At 57.0% G+C, this 23,947-nt stretch overlaps 2 protein-coding genes across 2 annotated transcripts; one reads left to right on the forward strand and one right to left on the reverse strand.

Annotated features, from left to right (window-relative positions):
* Window positions 1–4,334: 4,334 nt before the first annotated feature.
* On the forward strand, window positions 4,335–6,677 carry ENDOG (endonuclease G; the record flags this gene model as incomplete). Its single annotated transcript, XM_084272478.1, has 3 exons — window positions 4,335–4,847; window positions 5,602–5,711; window positions 5,957–6,677. The coding sequence occupies 3 exons, from the start codon at window positions 4,335–4,337 to the stop codon at window positions 6,240–6,242; spliced, it is 909 nt and encodes a 302-aa protein (XP_084128604.1). The 3' UTR covers window positions 6,243–6,677.
* A 387-nt stretch (window positions 6,678–7,064) lies between these two features.
* Window positions 7,065–23,636, reverse strand: LOC311198714 (kynurenine--oxoglutarate transaminase 3-like). Its single transcript, XM_084272718.1, has 27 exons — window positions 23,555–23,636; window positions 22,840–22,946; window positions 21,578–21,699; window positions 19,836–19,894; window positions 18,810–18,960; window positions 18,362–18,511; window positions 17,918–18,004; window positions 17,512–17,640; window positions 17,075–17,195; window positions 16,421–16,497; window positions 16,080–16,169; window positions 15,487–15,673; window positions 15,201–15,277; window positions 14,839–14,925; window positions 14,394–14,450; window positions 12,549–12,653; window positions 12,431–12,473; window positions 11,728–11,847; window positions 11,249–11,408; window positions 10,577–10,666; window positions 10,252–10,301; window positions 9,893–10,023; window positions 9,401–9,473; window positions 8,955–9,053; window positions 8,205–8,307; window positions 7,567–7,714; window positions 7,065–7,401 (listed from the first exon to the last, which is right to left on the reverse strand). Exons 3-27 carry the CDS (start codon window positions 21,659–21,661, stop codon window positions 7,327–7,329), a joined length of 2,553 nt encoding a protein of 850 aa, XP_084128844.1. The 5' UTR covers window positions 21,662–21,699; window positions 22,840–22,946; window positions 23,555–23,636; the 3' UTR covers window positions 7,065–7,326.
* Between the last annotated feature and the right edge of the window lie 311 nt (window positions 23,637–23,947).

A 23,947-nucleotide genomic window follows, 5' to 3' on the forward strand; every position in this document is an offset into this window, starting at 1 on the left:
AGCTTCTCCCAGGGCCACCAGCTGCTCTGCCTGCGACAGCACACACTGCTGGGGTACCTCTCTTTGCAGTCACCTCTGAAGGCAATCCCGTGGTGCTGCTCCTGAGCACACCTCCAGCTCCCTTCCCCAGCTCTCCAAGGGCAAACAGGCCCCAGCACCTGCGCTGACAGTGGCTGGGGCTGAGCTCAGGAGCTGCATGAGAAGATGCCACACAGAGCGATGGAAATGTACCGAGGGGCAGGGCAGGAGGGAGCGGTGCAGCCCGAGGCACTCCCAGTACAGAAACCATTTCTCTTGCAAACAACTCCAGTCTTCCCACAGGAATGAACTCCAGCCTTGCCTGTGGCAGCAGCACCACGGGCTGAGCCACAGGGCAGGGGCTGAGCTCAAACATGGGGCTGGATCAGTGAGCAAGGTGCTGGGACCCACTGCCCCGCTGCCAGGAGGTGACTGGACCCAGCAGCAGCACAACATGAAACCAGTACCCAGCACTTTGGACATGTGGAATTAGTGCCCAGTACCTTGGGCATATGAAATTAGTGCCCAGCTCTTCCTGGGGCACCTGTGTGGGAACAGAGGGTCTGGGAGATCTGGGGTGCCAGGTAGGATGCTGGGGTACCTGGAATCGGATGCCACAAACTCCCCAGCTGGACCCCTCTCATTGCACAGCCTGGCTGGAGCTGCCAGCCTGTTGCAACCAGCTCAGGATCTCCTCCAAGTGCCAGAGTCCAGCACAACATGATTTCTTTTCCTGGCAGGCCTCCCTGGCTGCTGGAAATAACCCATGTGCACCTCAGCGGGCAAAAATCCACACAGGGAACACGCCTCCACGAAACAAACAGCTTCCCTCCCTCCCTTTCCCCTGTTATTGATTAATGCCTCTTAATGACTCCAGCTAAAATAATCTTGTAGCTGCTGCCTGTCACAGGAGATGGATGGAGCAGCATTAACAGTGGGTACAGAGGCAAAGTGTCCCGGGTGAGCTCTCTGGAAGAGCCAGCTCTGGGAGCAGCACCGCCGCCTGCTCGATCAATAGTTCATCATGACCTCTCTCTTTTGCTTGCTTTCCCCCTCCCCTTGAGCTAGCAAAGGCTGCTCCAAGCTTTCACAAGGACTAGATTACAACTGTCCCGATTGATCTGATGTGTGAAGAATAAAGGGGCTGCTTGAAAACCTCCAGTGGCTGTGGAGACAGGGTCAGACCCTCATCCGTTCCTGGGCGCTCGGGACCCCGCTCACATGAGGCATGGAACCTGTACTGCAGAGCTGGAGGGAGACAATCAGTCAGCACAAATCCAACCTGCCTTTGCCCAGGAGCTGTCCCAGCCAGGAGCTGCCCTGCCCTGTCCCACCCAGCCCCCTTTTTGGGATACCTCCTTGTTTCTGCTCTTCCTCCAGAAACTGCAGTGCTCGCTGTGTGGGGAGCAGGGAGAAGCAGCCCTCCACTGCTTCCTGCATGCCTACCAGCAGACCTTGTCACACCATGCCATGGCAAGCCAGTGAGGACCCCAAGTGAAGCATGGCCATGGCACAGGGGTGTCTCTGGACTGAGGTGCATGCCTGGCCCAAAGCAGGCAAGGAGCCCCAGCAGCCCCAGCTTTCAATCCCCCCCTAACTCTGTAGGGCTTCATTACAAGTGGCAGGGATTCAGAGGGGTAGTGAAGGGGGTGAGCATAGGATGGGCTGGAGGGAAGATTGTGCTGGGGGTGGCAGGGCTGCCAAGCCAGAAACACAAGAGCTGATTAGCATTTCTAATTATAAGCCCGTGCTCAGCCCCATCAGGCAGGCAGGGGCAGCTGCCTGGCAGTGCTGTGTGGAGCCAGATGTGGATGCCATGCAGGAAGCACAGGCGACTGGTCTCAGATCCTTAAAGGGTGCCCAGAAAAGCATCAGATCCCAGATCCATCATCTCCTGAGCTGCAGCAGTGCTTGGGAATGCTGGGCATCATCTGGGTCAGAAACACGTCTGGTTGGTGGCCACGGGGCTGGTCCTGACAGCATGGCATGGAGAGGGGAGAGCAAGGGGTGAGCCTGTGCCCCCTCTTTTGGTTCACACCCCCTCCCAAGCAGCAGTTTGGGGGCACTGTGGGTGGTGGCACTGGGCAGTGCTGTCCCTGGCTGTCACCCACCACCGACATCCCACCCAGAGGAAGGTGGGCAGCAAAGGGGGACACACACAAAGGGGACGGGTGGGTGGAGGTCCCTGCTCACGAGTCAGGGCTGCTCTAGTCAGTGAGACAACGTATTGAGCATTGAACAACATGTAGGAGGGTAAATACGGGGCAGCGAAGGGGCATCACTGGGCGGCGGGTGCCGTGAGAGGTCCCGTGTCCCAGGGCACGGTGCTCTTGGGGACGTGCTTGCACGGCTGGGACGTGGCCAGGGGAGAGTGCGCCACACGCTGAGGGTTTGGCAGCTCAGCAGGGCTGTCCTGGGCTGAGAGAGCTGGGAGAAACTGAGTGAGGGGAAGAACTCTGGGGAGGAGATCAGTGTCACCTGGGTTTGGTGTCCTCTGGATGCTGACAGCTCCTGGGGGACCACCTTCCCCATCTCATGCCTCATGGAGCAGCTCTGGATGCATGTCTGCTGCCTGGAGCCTGAACTGGCAGTTCCAGGAGGATTTTTAGGGAATGGAGAGATCCCACCGTGGGGCAACTCAGGCTGTGAGAGTGGGGTGGCAAAGTGGACGTCTCCAGTGCCAGGTCCATCATGTGCCTGGGGTGACAGATCCCTGGGGAGAGCTCCCGTTGTCCTTGTGCACTGAATATGATATAATCACACCTGCAGAGTTTGTATTGCTCTCTTGATTGGATTAATTAATCATTCAGGGATAACTGCTCATTAGGCATTCCAGTGATCAATACTAATCCCTTAATTACTCAGTGTATACAGCTTGGGAAGGGCTGCTCGTTCCTAGTTAGATTCTCTGGAACTACCCCTGTGAGCCCTGCAGCACAGATCCGTGGCATTTCAAGCCTCTCTCAGCTTTGGCCCAGGTGTGTCATTCCCCAGCTCCAACAAGGGTTTCATTCTGCCTGTGTGCACCACGCTGGGCTCCCAAAATCAGGGCTCAAGGCACAGGGAGCTGCAGCAGGAGGGTGAGCTGGGGCAGCGCAGGATGCTGTGGAGCCTGGGCAGTGGGAGTGACCCTATGGCGTGGTCACAGAGGGGATGTCACTGCAGGCAGCTGCCCTGGCAGGACAAATGCCAAAAGGCATCTCTGCTTAACCCTGCTGAGCCTCAGCAAGCAGGAGCTGGAGTGGAGGTGAGGGGCCAGGCAGGGCAGGAGAGCTGCCTGCTGCTGCTCAGCCAAGAGCAGAAGAGCTGTTTCCATGTAACTGCAAAGGAAAACAGCACATCACAGCATTGGCACCTTCCTCATCCTCACAGCTGGCTCAGCTACTGGGCAGCCAGCAATGCATCCTCCTGTCCCTGCTGTGTTATTACCAACCCCACCATGAAAATAATAATAATAATAATAATAATAAAAAAAACAGAACTCACAGAGGCTCTTTCTTTTCCTGGGCTAATTAAAACTAAAAATAAGCAGTGTGAGCTCCAGGGAACCAGCCCAGCTTCAGCAGGGTGTCGAAACCTGCGTGAGCAAGAGCCGCAGGCAGACTGGAGATGGAAACCCATCCCTGTCACTGCAGGAACGCCCTGGGCAGTGTCTGCTGGTGGGGAGGTCCCGGTGCTGTGCTGGCAGGGATCCCCTCGATGTTGAAAGGCATCAGCGCAGGATTTGGGGTGTTTTGGCTCGGTTTTGTTGTGATGCTCGTTATTTATCACCGCTGGTCAGACCGGGCCAGCAAAGGCTTTGTTGTTTGTGAGTCCCTGGGCAGCCGGCGCTTGACACCGAGCGGGAACCAGCGGGTGTGGAGCAACCAGCTGCTTTGCAAAGGTCATTCTGAGCCAAGTTCAAAGGCAAAGAAGCAGCTTGAGCCACGAAAACCAGGCAAAGAGATAATCCGAAGGATTGCCTCAACACCAGCCTCGGGAATGCCCCTGCCAGCCCCCTTCCCGTCCTATTGTCCTGTCTCCCCTTGCCCCCCAACCCCGGTGTCCCGGCCCCGGCACAAAGCAGCCCCTGCCCGACCCGCAGGTTCCGCGCCCGGGCACAGCGCAGGGTGGGCAGCTGCCGCCGGGCTTAACACTGGGGGGGATGCAGCGAGGGGGGCGTGAGACCCGGTCCCGGTCCCGCATCCCCGCTGGCCGCCCGGGAGCGCTGCGCGCCGCGCTCCCGCCCTTAAAGGGGCGATGCTCTGGCGGTGGGGTCAGCCCGGCGAGCCATGGCCCGTTTAAGCGGGGCGCAGCCGCAGCCCGGCGTTAGCACCATGCTGCGGGGCTGGCGGCTGCCGCTGCTGCCCGGCGCCTCGCTGGCCCTGGGCGCGGGGCTGGGGGCGGCTCTCCTGGCCGCCCACCGCCGGGGCCGGGGCGATGCGGAGGCTGAGGGGCTGCTGGGCCGCCTGCCCGTGGTACCCGCCGTGGCGGCGGCGGCTTCTCCGCCGGCTCTCCCGGGCTCGGGTCGCGCCGAGCTGACCAAGTACGGGCTGCCGGGGCTGGCGCAGCTGCGGAGCCGCGAGTCCTACGTGCTGTGCTACGACCCGCGGAGCCGCAGCGCGCTCTGGGTGATCGAGCAGCTCAACCGGGAGACGCTGAGCGGCGCCTCCGAGCGCGCCGCCTGCGACTTCCAGGAGGATGACACGGTCCACGAGTACCACCGCGCCACCAACGCCGACTACCGCGGCAGCGGCTTCGACCGCGGGCACCTGGCCGCCGCCGCCAACCATAAGTGGAGCCAGAAAGCCATGCGGGACACCTTCTACCTCAGCAACATCGCCCCGCAGGTAGCGCCGGCCGCGGGGACCGGCCCTCCCTCCCCCCCCCCCGGGTACCAGCCCCCCCTCCCCCCCCCCCGGGTACCGGCCCTCCCCCCCCCCCACCTCCCCGGGTACCAGCCCCTCCCCCCCCCCCACCTCCCCGGGTACCAGCCCCCCCCCCCCCCACCTCCCCGGGTACCAGCCCCCCCCCCCCCCCCCACCTCCCCGGGTACCAGCCCCCCCCCCCCCCCCCCCCACCTCCCCGGGTACCAGCCCCTCCCCCCCCCCCACCTCCCCGGGTACCAGCCCCCCCCCCCCCCCCCACCTCCCCGGGTACCGGCCCCCCCCCCCCCCCCCACCTCCCCGGGTACCGGCCCCCCGGGGACCGCAGGGAGGGTGATGGGCGGAGTGGGAAGCTGGAGGAACTCTGCTTCCTGCTGTGGCAGCACCTCGGGAGGGGGAGTGTCTGCGGCTGTTTTGCCCCTGTAGCCGTTCGGAGAGGGCCCGAGGAGGCCGCGTTCCCTCGGGGATGCTCCGTGTCCGGCAGCTCGGTGCAGCAGCCAAGCTGGGCGGGTTGAACAGGCGCTGTCAAAGAATCCCAGCCTGAGGCTGAGGGGGGTCTGTCCCCGGGTGTGCAAGCAGGGGCTCTGCCGCATGCGGCTTCCCAGGAGGAGCTGACAGCGGGCACCTCGTCTGGAACGTCCTGGGATGCTGCGAGATGTGTTCCTGGTGAAGGAATCCCCCTGTGACAGGCTTTGTGTTGCCCTGGTTGTGTTTCTAGGATCCCCATTTAAACCAGAACGCCTGGAATAACCTGGAGAAGTACAGCAGAAGCTTGGCAAGGAACCACAAGAACGTCTATGTCTGCACGGGACCCCTTTTCCTGCCCAGGTAAACGTGAGGGTCAGGCTGGGACCACGTTCCAAAATGGGCTGGGGTGGGGGTCACAGCCTCCCTGCTGCTCCTAAACAGAGGGACCTGCTACAGCCCTGTGCAGCTGAGAGCAGCTGGGCACGGGGCTTCTGTGGAAAGGGGCTTTCTCAGGGTCATTTGCTCACTTGGGGGGCAGTGGAGGGCTGAGGGGGCAGGTGCAGCACCAGACCAGGAGGTGAGATGGGCCATTGCTGTTGGTGCAGGATGGAGGCCGATGGGAAGATGTACGTCAAGTACCAGGTGATCGGGAAGAACAACGTGGCCGTCCCCACCCACTTCTTCAAGGTGCTCATCTTGGAGAAGGAGAGTGGGGAGATTGAGCTGCACTCGTACGTGATGCCCAACAGCCCTGTGGATGAGAAGATCCCCTTGGAACGGTTCCTGGTTCCCATCGAGAGCATCGAGCGAGCCTCAGGGCTCCTCTTTGTCCCAAACATCCTGAAGAGAACCAGTAACTTGAAAGCCATCACAGCTGGAAGCAAGCGTTGAGCCCTGCCCAAAGACACCCAGGTGTCCCCTGTCTGCAAAGGGACAGCAGTCACCCAGGGGGTCATAGTTCTTTGTGTGATCTTACACATGGGAAGTGGGAAGCAAAGCAGTCCTCCTCTTCACCCTTCCCCTCACGCCGTGTGACAGTGAAACACACACGTGGCAGGTCCTGCAGAAGGTTCCCAGGTGCTTCACGTTGTAGCAGGTCTCCTGAATGTCCCTCTAACTGGAGTGTACCCCTGTAACCCAGCCACGTACAACTTGAAGGGTGCATTAAGACACAAAGGGAACTTAATTTCTGCTGTTTAGCAGGGAAGGACAGGAGCAAGGTGGGTGTGAGCAGAGGAAAGGTTTCTGTCTTTCTGTGGCCAGAGAATTGTGTAACTTCTCTTTCAGGAGATGGTTTTAGCAGTAAAGCTTTTAACACCCCCAGTATCACTTGTTTCTTACCTGCTCTATCTCAGCAGGAAGGTGGAGGACAGAGCCAGCTTCCCCAGCTGTTCTCCTGTTTGAGCTCACTGTAGGCAGAGCTTAAATCAGTGCAGATGGAGCCAGCCTGCCATGAGCTATGCTGATGTGCTTTAGCACTGAGGCTCAACTCAAGCCCCAACCTTTCCTACCATGGGGAAGGCTGAAGCACTGAAGGGCAGCCTGGAGAGTCAGGCTAAGTGGGACAGGAGTGGCTTCTTGGCATAGGGGCTAATTTTCATTTCCTTTAAGGCCAGAGGCTCTTGGCTCCAGTGGCACCAAGTGTGCAGGATCCCTGGACACCGAGCGCCCATCCCCTACACCCAGAGACTCACACACACATTTCAAGGCAGCAGAGGTTCTGTACTGTTTTATTTCCCACCCAGATGTCCAAATTACTGACAACCAGTCTGCTGTCAGGCTTGGTCCAGCTTCTGAGCAGCAGTGACCAGCCTGTGGCTGGTCCCAGTCGGTCGAGCAGCGCTGCCAGCTTTAGTCACGTTGTGTCTTGGCCCTGCCAGGCTCTTGGAGCGGTTTGCCCAGCACCCCCACATCTGAGAAGCCCCTCCCTGAAGACAGGCCTCAGCTGAGGGCAAGGTCAGTGGTTTTCCTTCCCTCAGCTGTTGCTGGGTGTCTTCACAGCCTCATCCATGTGGGGTCGCAGCGCAGAGAGAGAGATCAGCAGCGCCTCCTGGAACAGACCCAGGCAGCAGCTGGAACCAGGGCTCTGAGGAGCACCAGGCAAGCCAGCTGCTCTCTGCTGAGGAGTCACCGTGGGGAGTGTGTGCTGCTGCCCACAGCACTGCTCTGTGCACACAGGCACCGTGCCCCACCACACCATCAGGTGCTGCCCTACCTCTGTGCGGATGGTTCTGCTGCCTTGGCTGGGGCAGGTGTTCAAGTAGAAGTCAAACAGGACGCTTGGGTCTGTGACCTCCAGGTTTGGGTCCACATCAACCCCGGCTTCCAACCCCTCGAGACCTCCAAAGACGACCAGGGCATGCCTAGGGGCAAGCAGAGGGACAGGGTGAGAGGGGAGACTGGCTCTTACCCCTCTACTATGAGAGCTACTGGTGTGCCCCAAACCTTCAACTGGATTAAGAGCTGGTTCATGTAAACATCTGCAAGAAGCAGCATCACTTGTTTCATTCAGGTATCCAGGTCTGCATTCAAGCTCCTCTGTGCTGCTGAAGCAGGGAGCTGTGTCCCTGCCTCTAACAAAGCCCCACAGCACCAGGCCAATGCCAGAGTCCCTCCTACCAACTGCAGAGAGACAGGAAAAGAACTGGCCTTGTCCTGGGGTACTTCCCCCAGCTTCTGTCAGGCAGAGGAATGCAAAAGGGAGCAGCAGAGCACAGGAGGGAGCCTGCAGGTGAGTCTTTTATCTAGAAGCATTCATGCCCAGGAGAACACCAAGGCCACAGGGCAGCTCTGCTGCCTACAGCAGGCCTCACTGAGGGCTCTGAGGGAGGGTCAAGCAGGCAGGACACGAACCTGAAGGAAGGGAGAGTGGCTGTGTCCACCGAGCTGCCCCGCTCCGAGGTCCCAATGGAGAGATCGTAGCCTTCCCGGAACGGGCACTCTGAGAAGACAGCACCTGGGCAACAGACACAACAGGGGTTATTCATGTGGGGCCCCTGCCCTGCTGTGTGCCATCCACACAGGCTGAAGCACTCCACAGGTGAGTAGCAGCAGCAGCAGGAATTGTTTTTCTGTGCCATTAGTGCATCAGAATGATTCCTCTTTCCTACCTAACTCTCTTGCTGCAGGGGTGTCTGGCAACCTTCTCTTACCTCAGAGCTCCAACAGGTGCCAGGGGCCATCCCTTAACTAAGGATTATGATTTTCCTAGCCCAAATCAATCAGAAGACAGGAAAAGGACTTTGCAGGGTGCCTGAGCTCAACTGTCGCTGCTGGCTTTGATGTGATGAGTGGGAGGTGGTTACTGCAGAAGTGGTGATGGACTGGCTGGAGACGTGGCAGGACACAAGAGTTGGTGCCCTCCAACGTGGACATTTGCACAAGTGAGTGGAAGTACAGGGCAGGGTGCTGGTGGGTGAGTGGGATGCTTCATGCCCAGCTTTAGCCCTTAAGTTTGACTGCCACATGTCTGCTAGCTGCACGTGTCAGCTGCCTCTGAGACACAGTTCAAAGAGACTTTAACACGTGGTGCAGGTGTGCAGCCAGAAGGTGTGAAACTGGCCTGGAAGCCCAGGCAGAGAGCAGAGAACTGCAGATACTTACTTAGGCAGGAGGCAAGGCGGACGCTGTAACCCCAGTACAAGCCTGATACCGTCCGAGGGTGGTGTGAGGACACCACGGTGCCCTTGTGCACCTTACCTTCTGGAAGGGAAGCACAGAGATCAGTCACCCCTGTGATCTCCTAGCAAGAGCTGGGTTTGACCCACCACATGCAGCAGTTTCTCCTGGGGCAGGGCATCGACTTGGTGTACAACCCCTTTTGAGGGCACCATGGAAAGGATGCTGTTTGAGCTGGTTATTGTTGGTCACAAAGCTGGTAGATCTCCAGTTAATTAGGGAGGTATGATAAGGGTGGTGTTAAAATTGTGTGTGAAGGGAACATGCAGGGCTGTTGGGTACCTTGCAGTGGTGGTAAGCTGAAGGTTGTCATACAAAAGGACCAGCTCCCATGGAGCTGCAGTTTAGAGATGCCAAGGGAGCAGGGTTACCTGGCTTCTGGGGCTCCTCCAGGCGCACAGTGACTCGCAGACCAGGGTTCAGCTGTTTGTCGATCTGCACCTCCTGCAGTGACAGTCACCATCAGTGTCAGGCACTTGGGAAGTACAGGGGGAGGCAGGGAAGGAAGGGAACCCTCTGAGGAATTGGGAGTCTGCTCTGGAGCTGGAAGGAGGAGCCCTGTGAGCAGGGCCTGTGTGGTTCACGCAGTGCAGAGCAGGCTCAGGGTGGGTTGGGTGAGCAGCCTGAGGCTTTGCTGCTCAGATCAATTCCAGCAGTGAAGCAATGACATGCTGGAATAGCCAGACCCACCAAGACTTGGGAAGCTACAAACATTAAGGAGCCAGAAGGAGCAAGATAGCAACAGCCTTAAACCCTGTGCCAGCCTGCTCTGGCTTTCAAGAACCCAGTAATACCCCCCATTGCCTGTTTCACGTCTTCCAGAGAGACTAGAAACTCTTCTGGGACCTGAGTTACAGACATACCTTCCTCATCCCACAGTTAACAAAGGAGCCTCTGCCTGGCTTAGTCGGCCGGTCCAGCACTACCCCTTCTCGGTACTCCGAGTCCTCATCCACCCGCATGTGGTGGGGGCTGTCCAGGGGGTTGAGCAGCCCTGAAACAGCACAGAGGGAAACATCTGATGAGGACAGGCCAGGAACAGTGGGAACAGTGTGTTAAGTACCACTGCTCCACTGCCACCTCCCTCTCTGGTCCAGCATCCCACACCCCGCCCTCTGAAGGGGGGAAAAGTTCCTCAGTTCTGTGCATCCCGTGCAAACCCAGAGGGGAGGCTCAGGAAGGGGGAGCTAACAGCTTGGAATGGAGATAACTGAGCCATTACCTGCAAACTGCAGATCCTCGTGCTTTGGAAAAAAGGATTTCCTCAAGTACCTGTTATCAGAGAAGGTTGAAACATGAAAAAGGTTGCTGGAGTAGAGAGAAGAGCGTGCTTAGCTCCCTCAAGTCCCTGATCTACCTCTAACGCATCACAGGGGTTTGTATCCTGCAGTCACTGATCTTTTTATACTCCTGAATCAGGCATGTGAAGGAATTAGGTGTGTGCCTGCATAATTATGCAATGCAGAGAGAATTTGCCTCCTGCTCCCACAGCCTCTAGCATGAGATACCCTGGGTAAGTCAGTTCTGATGCATGGTGGTGGCCTTACTGAGGACATTCCAAGTACTGCAGGATCCGAGCCAGCTGCACACAAGCCTTGCCTCTCCTCCCAATTCCTTCAAAGTCCCCCTCCACGCTCCTGAAAGAAAGAACAGGCAGCCTGTGAGCTCAGCATGAGACTGCACAGCCCCACATGGTCATCAGAACACCACAGATCAGTCTTTAATCTGAAAATAGCAGCACAACCTCTCCCTCCACCCCCAGGAGATAAATGGGCCATCTTACAAAAGGGCTACTCCAGAGGTAGAGACTGATAGGGAATTGTATTTGGGACTCTTTATAAGCCAAGTACCTTTCTCAGTTTTGGTTTTGATAGTTGTGTATTGACATGACCTGGATGCTCCAGGATTGCAAAGCCTGGCCAGTTAACACAGAGCTTCAGGCTGAAAAGCTGAAGGATGGGAATTCATCTTCCATATGGATGTGGGCATGGCCTGTCCTCCACAGCAAGCTTTAAGAGTACAGCAGGACATGACCTCCTGCTGCTCTGTCATCCTCAGCTAAATGACCCTAGTTTCCAGGGCAGTTAAGTCAACAACTTTGCCCAGGGGGTCCCCGTAACCCTGGCAGCTGAGAGGCCCAAATATGTGCTTAAGGTACATGCAGTTCTTTCCTGGTCTTTGAAGAAAGAGAGAAGCAGAACAAGCTGTCAGCTGCTTACTTGGCATCCTCTCCGTGCTCATCAAACACCACGACCTCATCCACGCAGAAGATGGCGCAGGCCCGAGCAATCTGCCCAGCCAGGTACGTCCGCAGCTCCAGGGACTGGGCGTTGTTCAGGATAGAGCCCGGCAGGGCGACGCTCAGCGTGTGGTGACGCCCTGGGGGGCACAGTGCCATCAGAGGGGAGCCCCAGCAGGGCAGCTGCAGGTACAGCCTTTTCTAGGCTACCTCAGCAGCAGGGGTGGTGGGGGAAATAAGGCAGCCTTGCTTTCCTAGGTTTTAATCGCCACTGTTCTCTAAGAAAGGTCTCCTGTGCAGTGCTCCCTGCATTGCATCCGTGCCTCTCTATGCACCCAGAGCAATCTCTATCAAATCTGTGAAGCTGAGCATCCCCTTTCCTATCAGTGTGATATTTAGTGACCCCGCTGTCCCAGCTCTTGAAGCCCAGGCCTCCCCACCAGGTCACAGCACCGTCACCTTTGTCTTCCTTCTGCTCCTCCTGCTTCTCAGCTTGTTTTTCTGCCAGTTCTTGCATCCTCTGTTTTTCCAGTTTCTTCAGGAGCTTCATTTCCTTCCATTTCTTCTTCTCTGCTTTCCCTGGAAGGGAGAGCAGCAGCACCCTTTACATACTGCTGGGAGCGCTCTGAGCAGGGTGGCTGTGGGGCACGCGGGGTGATGGCTGTGCCAGGGCACAGAGCGCTTGGGGATGGCACCTCCTGGTCTTAAAATGACAGAATCACCTGGGCTGAGACCCTTTAGACCATCCGAGTCCAACCACAGCCTGACCCTGCCTCAGCCACCTCTAGCCTATATCCTCAGGCACAACATCCACACGCCCTTGTAACCCCTCCAGGGATGGTGACCCCACCACCTCCCTGGGCAGCCTGTGCGGGTGCCTGGCAGCCCGTTCAGTACACAAACCCTTCCTGATATCTGACCTAAATCTCCCCGAGGCCGTTTCCAGCCATTCCCTCTCATCCCAGCGCTTGTCACCCGAGAGAACAGCTCGACCCCCTCTCTCTGCACCCTCCTTGCAGGGAGCGATAAGGGCTCCCCTCAGCCTCCTCTTCTCAAGGCCGAGGGTCCCCCCGGGCACCCCCCCCCCCTCCATACTCCCCAACCCCCGCGCCTGCGCCCGGTTTCCCTGCCCGCCCCCAGCCCCGCGGGGACCCGGCCTTACTCTCCTGCTTCCAGCGCCGCCAGTCCACGTTCCTCTCCTCAACCTGCGGGAGACAGCGCCCGTTACCGCCGGGTTCCCCTCAGGGCTCGCCCGTGGCAACCCCCGCGCCCCCTCTCACCCCTTTGGGCCGCTTCGCAGCGCCGCCGCCGCCGTCCGCCATCTTGGCCCCACGCTCCCCGACCGCGCACCCCTCCGCGCTGCTGATTGGCCGGAGGCGCCCAGGCTGGGGGAGGAGGCCGGCGCCACGTGAGCCAATGGCGAGTCAGAGGGCGGGGCAAGGCGTGCGTCGCCCGCGCGGGTTGCGAAGCTAAGCAGGGTTGGGCGCGTTCGGCGGTGGGATGGGCGACCCAAGAGGACCCGCGGGAGGTGGGGGGGGGGGGAGCGCGGCTTCTCAGGGAGGCTGGGGGCTCCCGGCTGGGTGTCTGCGTGAAATAGAGAGAGCCCTGTGTCCGGGTGTCTTTGCACAAGCACTGCGTGCGTGGTGGAGTTTGGGGGAGGGGGGGATGCCCCTTGTGGGGTGTGTCACAGCCTACAGCGAGAGCCCCTACAATTAATCTCTGTGTTAATGATTTGCCTTCACGGTTCTTGATCTGTCTTGGTGACTGCAGCCCTCCTAGCGCTTGGGTGCAAAAGAGCCTTCAGCAGCACCCTCACCCACCCACACGAGCCCAGACGCAGCTCCCAGGAGCTGAGGCAGGAGCTGGGTGTTTGCCTCCCACCCCCAGTCCCTCCTGTGGGTCGGGGCAGGGGGAATCCCCCTCCGGCTCCAAGGGGATCCAGACCTGCGGCTGCAGCCTGACACAGAAAACCTGCAGAGCTGCTACCCCCCAGCCTGAGTGACACGGGCAGCTGCCACCCCAGGACACAGCACAGCTGTCAGAGGAGTGATGGCAGCTCTGCAGAGAGCTGCATCAGCCCTGTGATGGGCACAGAGACACCTTTACTCTCCAGTGAACTGCAGCAAATCAACTTTAATACTCAACCGTCACAAACAGTTACCGCAGCGTAACTCCTGCGTGGCTGGTGATGCTGGTTGACATTCTTAGCTGGGTTGAAATCAAGAGTGATGCAAGAATGACCTTTCAAAACCTGGCTTACGTTACCCCCTTACCCCACCAGCCCGGTGGGTGGGAGGTTGTGGGGGCCACCAGCAGCAGGAGCACCCCGAGGCTGCTGTGCCTGCTCTCCTCAGCCACTGTGTGTGGTTACCAAAGGCCTGAAGGTTTTGCTTTGCAGCCTGGGCAACGCTGCCAAGCTCTGACAAAGTGGTTTGGGGTGCCCAGAGAAGATCTGGTGATAGCCAGGCTGTTTATGAAAGCCTGTTTCCCAGTGGAAACCAGTTACCAACTCTGCTGTCATCTTCCCTGGAGGCAAACAGGTAAAAAAAACCCCAACAGGTACATTGATGACTATGGGAAACAGTGTTTCACTGGGTTTATAATTTTCAGGATCACAGGAATCGCCCTACTGACGGGTGGTGATGGTCCTGTGGGAACATGGGTGCTGCTGGAAATGCTGTCCTGTGCCCTGGGAGATGTGAGTGGGGATGTGGAGCAACACCAACCCCCCCCAGATGGTGTTAAAGGTAGGTTGTGATACACCTTCTCAGAGTCTGGTGGTGGAAAAGAGCCCAGGAGCCGTCCTTACCTTGTGTCCTGCTGGATGTGTCCCAGAACTGATTAGCAAAGTCTTTAGACAGAAGGAGAAACGTTGAATGCTGTCAGCACACACAGGGACTCGCTCCTCACGAGGAGCAGTGCACTCATCTCACAGCAGGGCAAAGCCAGACCCTGGGCCTGGCAAACCTCTCACCCACTTGTCTGACAGAAAACAGGCTTGAAAGCACAAAAATGAGAACGTATCAAAGTTCGTAGCTAAGGAAAGGAAGAGGAAGAAGAGGAGGAGCAGTCAGGGCAGGTGAGGACTGAGAGCCTGGTTCTCTCCAGCATGCTCAGGGATTGGTTCTCTCCCGTTTCCATTTCTGCAGTATATCATTTGCTGCCTTCAGTGTAGCTTCCTCCTAAACAGACACCACAGGTTTGGTCAGTGGCTTCAAGGCTAATCCCCCTTTCCCCTCCCTGCAGCCTCCATTTATATAAAAATCCCGTTCTGTGGAGCAGTGCAGATGCTCCATGTTCAGTATGACACAGGCACAGCCATCACTGGGCAGTTAAACATGCATCCAGACTGCTTCCCTGCCTTGCCTGAGAAATGTGGGATGCTGATGGAGCAAAGGCTGGCACTGGTACACCTCCTGCCCCAGCTCAGCTCACGTGTCTGCAGGAGGGGGCTGGAGCAGCCGTGGTGGCTCTGCAGTTCTTCTTGGCATTCACCTCATGAAGCCAGCCCTGATTATTATATCTTATTACTGCCAAGCCCAGCTTCCTCTGTGCTGCTGTGTATCTCACCTTGGCAAAGCAGAAGCGGATGAAATTGTTGTAGTTGTTCTTGTGGGCCCCACAGTAGAAAGCGGAGAGCGGGATGGCAGCAAGTCCCTGGGGAGGGGAAGCACGTGGAGCTGAGGTGACTCCTCTTGGGATGGGGTGCAGCCCTGCCCTGTGTGAGTGAAGCTGCCCAACTATTGCTCATGGTCCTGTGGACAGGCTTGTGGATGCCTTTGGCACCCTGTCTGCTCACGCTGCTGGAGCTCAGGCTGCCAGGGTTGAGACCAGTGGCTAGCAGAGACCCCCTGCCATGAGCTGCCACAATGGGCAAGGAGGGCACAAACCCACCTGGGGCAAGCACAGCAGAGAGGGACAGATGCATTTACCTTGTTCTTCACCATCCACTTGGCAAATCTGGAGTCGTAGGGCTCATCAGAGTCAGGGACATCAGGGACATCAGACTCTGCAAGGAGAAGTGCAGGGGCACAGAGGTTGGCACTGCTGCCAGGTGCCTCAGCCCAGCCCCAAACCCACAGGAGCTTGGATGGGGAATGGGCTGTTGTCTGTCCCTGCTTTGGCAGTGGTTCATGCAGGTTCCTGTCCCCACTCCTGGTACCACGTTGAGCTGCCCCCATACTCATCCCTGCCTGAGCAAAACTGCAGCTGACTCACTGAACTCAGAGATGTCTGCCACCAAGAAGTAGGTGCCCTCAGGGATGATGGGTTTCATCCCTACAGCATCCAGGCTCTGGACCATCTGGTCTCTCTTCTGCTGCAGTTCCTTGGGCAGCTGGATGAAGTAGCTCTCTGGTGTCCCATAGAGCTCGAGCTCCCTCTGGAAACCCTGTGCCACAGCCTCCTGCAAGGAGAGAGGTGCCTGGTGAGGAGATGCTCAAGGCTGGCTTGAGAACTGGAGTCTTTGCTCCAACAAAATTCACAGGGGATGAGGGAGCAGGGGCTGATTTCTCACTGCACCAAGCCGAGCTGTCTACTTCCAGCCCCTCCAAACAGCCTCTTAGACTGCTCAGTGCAAAATAAGGAATTTAAAAGGGTGCTCTCATTCATCTCAGGCCTGAGGTGGCTGCAGGGAGCAGGGAAGGAGCCTCTCCAGGGCACCACGCAGCACCCTGCCTGTGCCTTTCAGGTCAGCCGTGGGCAGAAGGGCCCTCTCTTGTCCCAGCCTCAGGGGTTTGGGAATTGCAGGGCCAGCTGTGGGGAGCCACCTGTGGGGAGCTGTGGGGGCCAGCTGTGGGGAGCCACCTTACCTGAGCAGCTGTGGCACAGTGGTACACTGAGTTTTGGTGCACGGTGCGAAGGTGCTGCAGCAGACGGTTGGGTCCCACAGTCCAGCCCACCTGTGGCCAGGAGAGGAGGAGGAGGAAGGTGGTAAGTCTCTGGGTACCTGCTTGGGCTCCCCTTTATTTGCCTGCGCTGGTCTCATTGTATTTTCCAGGCAGGGTTATTGTAAAGGAGCTTTGGTACTTTCAGACCCTGAGGCTCAAAGCAGCAGCAGCAGTGTCCCCAGGGCCATGCTATGGCAATCCCATGTCCTGGAGCAAAGGGATGGGAATGGGAATGGCACGAGGTGCTGCATGGGGCAATTCACCTTCCATCCAGTGACACTGAAGGTCTTCCCAGCACTCCCAATGGTCACCGTGCGGTCCCACATCCCTTGTAAGCTGGCTGGCAATGAAACAACAGAGAAACACCAATGGTAGAGCTCAGCAAGCTTGTTTCTGGGCATCATTAATGACACAGTGAGAGCTCTTTGCCCACCATAACCCACGGTGGCCTCTTGTGTTCACAGCACATTTTTCACCTGGATGAACCTCAAAGCACACCCCAAGCAGGCAGCCAGGTTTCTCAAGAGCATCTCTTTGTAATTAAGTGCTTTCACATGCCTGTACCCAGCCCCAGGGGTTCTGAGAGGTGACAAGAACCTTCACCCTGCAACAGGGTGGTTGCATGTTACTGCAACAGGAAGAACAGGTCTCTGAATGCGTGTCGAAATGGATGTCCCAGAGCTAGAGACACCCACAAACCTGTGGTTTTACAGAGTATGGGGAAAAAATTCCATTTCATTGAAGCCAAAGGGCTCTTTGCTCCAGATCCCATGCAAGGGAAGCCAGCTCTCTGCTTTAAGTCCTGATTTGGAGGCTGTGCGTGCCTGCCAGGGGACTCCTGCTAAATCCCCAGTTCCCTCCCTGCAGATGCTGTGCCCAGGGAAGACACCCAGGCTCAGCCAGGCCCTGCTCCGTACCGATGCGGGTGTGCTCCTTCCCATCGAACACCAGCCACTCGTACACCTCATCGCTGATGCACAGGACGTCGTGCTTCACACACAGATTTGCAAGGAGCTCCAGCTCTGCTCGGCTGAACACCTGCAGCAGGCAAGGAGTGGAATAGAGATAGAGCAGGAGCATTTCTGCCTGGCCCTGCCTCTCTGTCATGGCCCTGCACCCAAGCCAGGGTGGGCAGGAGCTGGTTGCAACGGTCTAACAGGGCAAGACCACTGCTGGCACAAAAGACCAGGCTTAAAAAACACCAGGAGAGTGCACGGAGCACGTGGTGCCCCCGTGACACCCGTTTCCATGTGTGCAAGGAAGGTCAGGTCACTGCCACACAGCAAGTTGGGCAGGTGGGCTGCAGCAGCCCAGCTGCTTTCAGGGCCAGGCACAGCCAGGCCAGAGGCGTTACCTTGCCCAGAGGGTTGTTGGGTGAGTTCAGGACGATGGCTTTTGTCCGGTCACTGAATTTAGAAGCCAGTTCAGTTGGGTCCAGCTGCCAGTCTGCACTAGACATCAGCTTTCCATCTTTTGGGTCTTTCTAGAGAGAACAGAGGGGAATATCAACTTGCTTTGCTTACCACTCACTTCTTCACCCCCTTTTCCTATGACACATCCCTCCTTGATGGCTTTCAGAGAATCATAGAATCCCAGACTGGTCTGGGTTGGAAGGGACCCCAAGGGTCACAGAGCTCCAACTCCCTGCCACAGGCAGGGACACCAACCTCCAGGCCTGGAGCTACACAGGGTTGCCCAGGGCCCCATCCAACCTGGCCTTGAACACCCCCAGGGACGGGGCTTTGTTCTGACCCACTCACCAGTCTCAGTGGGACAAACACGGGTGTCCCACCAGCCATTTTCACCATGGGCTCATAGCAGTCGAAGAAAGGCTCGATGATAATCACCTGGAAGAAAGGGACACATCAGCACCCTCCTGGCCCTGCTTAGACCATCCCTGATGGGTGCAGAGAGCAATGGGAGGGACAGGAATTTTTAATCCAAGCTTTACTGTAACAGAGAGCCTGTGTGGCCCATGGGCAGTGTCAGGGAAGAACAACATCACTCGGGGTGAAAAGGTTATTTTGCCTTATGCAGAAATAAGACGGTGCCCTGCAGCAGAGAGACTTTTTTCCTTTGGAAGCTCAAATTCTGGGGAATGGGGATAAAAACCTTTTCTGCTTTGCAAAAGGACTATGAAAATCTGTTCCTGTCAGACCCACAGCTGAGAAGGGCCAGTGCAACAAGCCCAAATCTTGGGTTACCTCATCGCCTTCGTCAACGAAAGCCTGGAAGCAGCAGAAAAGAGCCTGGTATGCCCCCACAGTCACCATCACGTTGGTCATAGGATCCAGGTCTCGTCCAAGCAGCTTCTCAAAAAACTGGGCTAGGATCTTCACCAGAGGTGGGTGGCCCTGTGGGGTGAGAAGAGGGGTAGGTTTGGGGCTGCAGAAACCTCCCAAAACACAGATGAGCCCTTGGAAGGGGCCTGGGCAGCCAAGCACCCTGCAACTAAGTATGTGGGGCCTCTTCCAGCCTGACTGCTTCAAGTGCCCAGGGAAAACAGGGTGTCACAGCCCTGGGTGCTGGGGCCTGGGCTGAGGCAGGATGCATGTTTTGCCTCATGTGGTTTGTCCTGTTTATTGTGGCCCTGGCTAACAGGGAGTGAGGGGGGCATTGCCAAGGAGAGGGAGGGGAGGTCTGTCCACACACAAAGGCACGGGTGTACTGGTGCAGCATGTGGTTCTCCCCGCCGAGGGCTCTCACGAATGCTTCCTTCAGAAAGTCCGGTGGGGGGAAGTCGGGGAAGCCCTGGCCCAGGTTCACTTTGGAGTAGGTGGCAGCCAGTTTTACAAACTCCACCCTGGAGAAAAGACAAGGAGAGAAAGACAAGCCTTTAGAGAGGGTCTGGGCAGTGTGCTGGCTTGTCAGCATCCCTGTGGAAGTGAGCGAGAACAGTGCCCTTCCTGCAGAGCCATTCTGCTGCTCACAGGTGGATCTGGCCAAGCACAGGTCATTTCAGGCACATTTCAATTAAAACAGAGGCCCCAGGGGGGTGAGTGGTCTTAATTTGTTCCCCAAGGAAGCAGCCTGGGTGTGTGGTCGGGGCTGAAGCTGTGAGGCTGAGGGGATCAGACAGAGCAGGAGAGGCCTCAGAGGTTTTCAAGCTCATACCAGTTCTGCAAAATTTAACAGCTAGGCACCACAAAGGCCTCTGCTGAGGGACAGGCAGGTTGAACTCAGTGCTTCTCACAAGCAAGAGCCAGCTGGTGGGTGGTTTGCAGCTTGAAACCGAGCGCAAGCAGGGCTTTGGGGAAAGTCCCCTGAAACCTCCTCCCCAGGCCTGCGCCTGGCAGGCCGGGAGTGCAACCTGCAGCATCTCTTTGCCTTGTTTCTCTGCTTGCAGGGCCCGAGGGTGGGCTTGGGGCAGGTGCCAGGGCTGCAAAGTGTGCTGCAGCCGCCTGGCTGGGATGTGGGTGCTGCTGGGATCATTCGGGTGGGCAGGTGGGATGGGGGGACAAGGCGCTCCCCCTGCCTCTCCCGCAGGCGTGGGACCCCCAATGTGGCACGAAGTGTGAGCAGCAGGTACAGAACTGGGATAAAGTCTCCCCTGGGACAAACTCACCCCTGAGGGAGATCGCTGCTCTGTGCTGGGGGACTGTGGTAGTTTCTGTCTGGTGCCAGCCGGCCTAAAACCACACCTACCACCAAGGGAAACCAGGTATTCTCTTCACTCACCAGATATTCTTCTCTGTTCCTTCCAGTCTCCGAGCTTGCAGTGGCCTGGACATTTTTGCCTGCAAAGAGGGATGAAGAAAGTGAGTTGAAGCTTTCGCAGAGGGGCCACAGCAAAGGGATGCAGCCTCCCCAGGAATGTTTCTCCCAAGGGAAGGTGAGCCTTTTACTATTGCTAATGGGATGTTGCTGACTAACACTGCTGCAGGGGTTTCTGGAGAAGGCTTGAAAAAATCCTTCTTCCAGTTGGATAGACTCAGTGGGAGAAAGTCAGCTGGGCTTGGTGGGGAATTTATCACAAGGATGATGAAAAGCAGCAGAGGCAGAATGTAATAACTCAACAGCACAGGGAAAAGGTAACCAGACAGCAAAGGAACTGGAAGCCAGTGACAAATAGTGCTCAATGCACCAAGAAAAGCCAGCGTGGGGATGTGAGAAGGGCATCTCTGGAGCAACGAGCCAAGAAAACGATTGTTGCCACAGCAAATAAAGTGCATGAACAGGGTTGAGGAGGACTCGTAAGAGATGCAGAGGTGGGATGTGAGGGGACAGGGTCTGTGCTCTGCCATGGCAGGACTGGTGGGGGGGTCAGCTCCCTTCCCTGGGCTCCCCACTTACCTGCTCACCTCTGCTGTTCCCAGAAGGCTGTGCCAGAATTTCAGGAGCACCCCAACAGTGTGTTGTGCAGTGAGAGCTCAGAGGTTTTACACGGCTCCAGCCCTCACCAGGAGTCTTTGCAAACACCTTGCTGAGGAGCCCTGGGTTTCAGAGGGCACTGGGTGGACTCTGTGCTCCCCCGTGGTGCCAGGCAGGCAGCCAAGGATGAGCAGAAGCCACTGCTTCTCCAGGTCTAGGGGAGCCCCGCTTCTCTCCCCCAGCCCCTTCCTTGTTCTTTCTGCACAAGCTTGTGGCATATTACCATCAGGAAGACCCTGTGCTTGGTCTGGTTTTGGTGGGAATAGAAGGATTCATGGTTTGGGAAGTAAAAGATAGCTGGAGGTGAAATATTAACAGCTCCAGTGCTGTTCTCTTGTGGTGCAGCTTCTGCTAGTCACAGTTCAGAGAATTTAACAGCATTGGTGTGCTGGGAATCAGTGGGATGGAGGTGTTTTGAGCCTACCAATTCCCAGTTCTGAGGGAAGGCACTGTCTGCTCCTGCCCTTTTGGGAAGGGACATGACAAAAGCTCCCTTCTTTTGATGCTTTCTCCATCCCATCCCCAGCCTGCACGATGGGCGGCTGCTCATCGGGCTGGAGAGCAACAGAGCCTTAGGGCCACGCAGCCCCCAAATCTGCCTCAGCCTGTTCTGCTCCACACACTGTGTTTCCCCAGGCACACTTTGCCTGGCAGCCAGACAGGACACTTGAGTGCCAGTGTGGGAGACTGAGCAGCCACAGCCTTCCACTCCTGACTGCACATGATTTCCTTGCTCTGCACGTTTGTATCTCCAAGAGGGATGCTGATATTTCCCAAGTACGTTGCAACCCAGGAGACTTTAGAAGAGACCATCAGATGAGGCAAACCCACAATGAGCTTCCTTCTGATAAAGGATAGATATTCTCTTGCTTATGAGACACTCCCTTTAAACAGGCTGCCTGGAAATCAGTGGGTGCAGAGGGGATTGCACCAGCATGGCTTTCCCTGACGTGCCCTATCTGCCATCTCCTGGGCAGTGAGCTCCCCCAGGCTCTGTATGGCTGCAGCCTGAGCCAAGGACCAGGCTGCTGGCCAGAAACATTCAGTACCTCGACAGAGTGTGAGCTATATCCAGCACTGCTCTTCCTCTCCAGCAAGAAGTGACGCAGGGACTGTCCCACTCTCCGGAGCATGCCAGGGCTCCTGCTGTCTCAGTCCCGTGGGCACAGACCTGCAAAGCAAATGCTCCGTGTACCTGGGATTGCAGAGCAGGTCTGGGATCCAGCGCTGGGGTTATTTTGCCACAGAAAGGAAGAGAGGGAATGAACCGCTTTGTGGGTTGTCACTGCAATGTTAAATAGCCCTGGGGTTGTACTTTGTGCCTGTGACACACACAAAGTCAGGATCACAAGGGCAGCCATGGCCTTTGCCTCCTCTATCTTTAATTCCAGGCTTCCTTCACTTTCCTTTACACTTAAGGGACTGGTATGGACACCAGTGAGAGGGCATCCTCTGGGAATTGGGCATCCAACATCTGCTTGCTGTTTGCTTTCCTTGCTCACAGGTGGGTCCTGCCTCTCCACTTCCTCCCCTGCAGCACCTTCACCTTCCTCGCTGATGGGGCTGTGCCTTGGCATGGCTGCTGGACCCCCTGACTCCTGGGGCTCCAAGTGAAACCAGGGGCCTTGGACATACATGCTGGGCAAACCTGCTCCCCACAACCCCACCCTTTCCTCTCTCTTCATGTTATTAAGGTTAAGAGAAAAATAAAATCAACCTGGGAGTGCTGCTGGTCTCTGGCCTCGCAGCTGCTGCAGCTCTGAGCTGTTTAACTCCAAGTTTTATTCTGATTAACAAGGTACCAGCTTCCATCTCTGAAGTGATTTTGGTGTTTACCTTTCCTTCAAAGCCCCAAATTAATTCCTGTTCCTGATGTAGCCTTTTTCTTCACCTCAAGTCCCCATAAATCTTCTACAGCATTGCTTAAATACGTGGCATTTAAGTGAAAATAACTTACTGATTACATACTTCAGGTAAAAACAGTGAGTCTGGAGCATGTAAGCACCTATAGTTTGACCGGTCAGGGATTAATTTACCGAGCTGTCAAAGATTAAATTAAACCAGATTTGAAGCTGGCCAGCCCAGAGGTAAGTTCTCAGCACTGCTGGGTGCACTGTCCATCTGCACATGCAGGATGAGAGTCTCCACTGTTTGTATTTCATGTCATTTCTAACAAAGGGGCAAAGCAGCCACCAGCTGAGACCAGTAGGGTTTTATATCTCTGTGCCCAGGTGGAGGAAAAAAAAACCCTACAATTTATGGAAAACCAGGAAGCCACAGCATAATATTGCTGGGGAGGCAAAATACCTACCTTGTCCCTGTGCATGGGACAGCTGCATGTTGGGGACAGGCGCTGAGGTCTGCAGGGACGCTGCTTTGATCCCAAAGCAAATGAGCACTGGAATGAGGAGATTAACTCTGCAGGTAACGAGATCAAAGTGTGGCAATAAAAAAGGGCTCCACCAGGTAACAGAAGACTAGTTGGAGTTGGAGTAAGAGGTTTGCAAAAGGCTCCTGCAGACTGGGAGCAGCACCCTGGGGCTTGGGCAGAGGGCTCTGCCTTGCCTCCCCAGCCCTGGATAATGTTTTGGAGAGGGGGCAGCCCCTGGAGAGTCAAAAAGCCTGGGAAAAGCTCAGGGAGCCTCTCACCTGGGTGGGCATTTCAGGCTGTGCTGTATGTATGCTCCCAGCAAGGGAGCCGGGGCACCTCTCGCTCAGGATCTCAGAGGTGACAGCTGAAAGGTCACCGTGGGGACCGGTCACTCACCACCTCCTACCCTCCAGCACTGGCTTTCTCCTCTATCCTGGTGTTCCCCAAGCACCCCCACGGTGCTGGCCAGCCTGCCTGCTCACAGTCGCACCCAAAGGGCTCTGGGGACGAGGGTCCCCCACAACCCCTCACGCTGTGGGTTGCGACGCTGCTGCGGGACCATGGGCGAGCGCAGCGGCAGCAGCCAGCCAGCTCACACAGCGTGGGCACAGAGGCAGCTGCCAGAGGGGATGGTGAGGGGGTAAAACCGACTTACATCAAGCTGGGCCACGCTGCTTTACGCTGCGAGAGTCTGGCACAACCGCCCAGGCTGCGTTCGCACACATGCCGCCCTCTCCCTGGCTCTGAACTGCTTCATCTGCAGCTGGGACTTCCTGGGAGGAGTCGAGAGGCCGCAGGAAGGCAGGAGTCGAGCTACAACACTCTGATGGGCAACATCGTACCGGGCAACGGGAGAGCTCAGCGCGCTCTCCGGATTGGGGTGAGGGAGCAGAGGGGTTTGGGGAGCGGGTGCTTTCCTCCCAGGGGCTTGGAGCCAGAGCTGACAGAGGATGAGAGGAGGGAAGGTTTAGATGAGATATTAGGGGGAAGTTTTTTACAGAGAGAGTGGTGAGGGGCTGGAACAGGCTGCCCAGAGAGGGGGTGAGTG

The sequence above is a fragment of the Gallinula chloropus genome (assembly GCF_964237585.1).
Source record: "Gallinula chloropus genome assembly, chromosome: 18".
Classification (NCBI taxonomy): Eukaryota; Metazoa; Chordata; class Aves; order Gruiformes; family Rallidae; genus Gallinula; species Gallinula chloropus.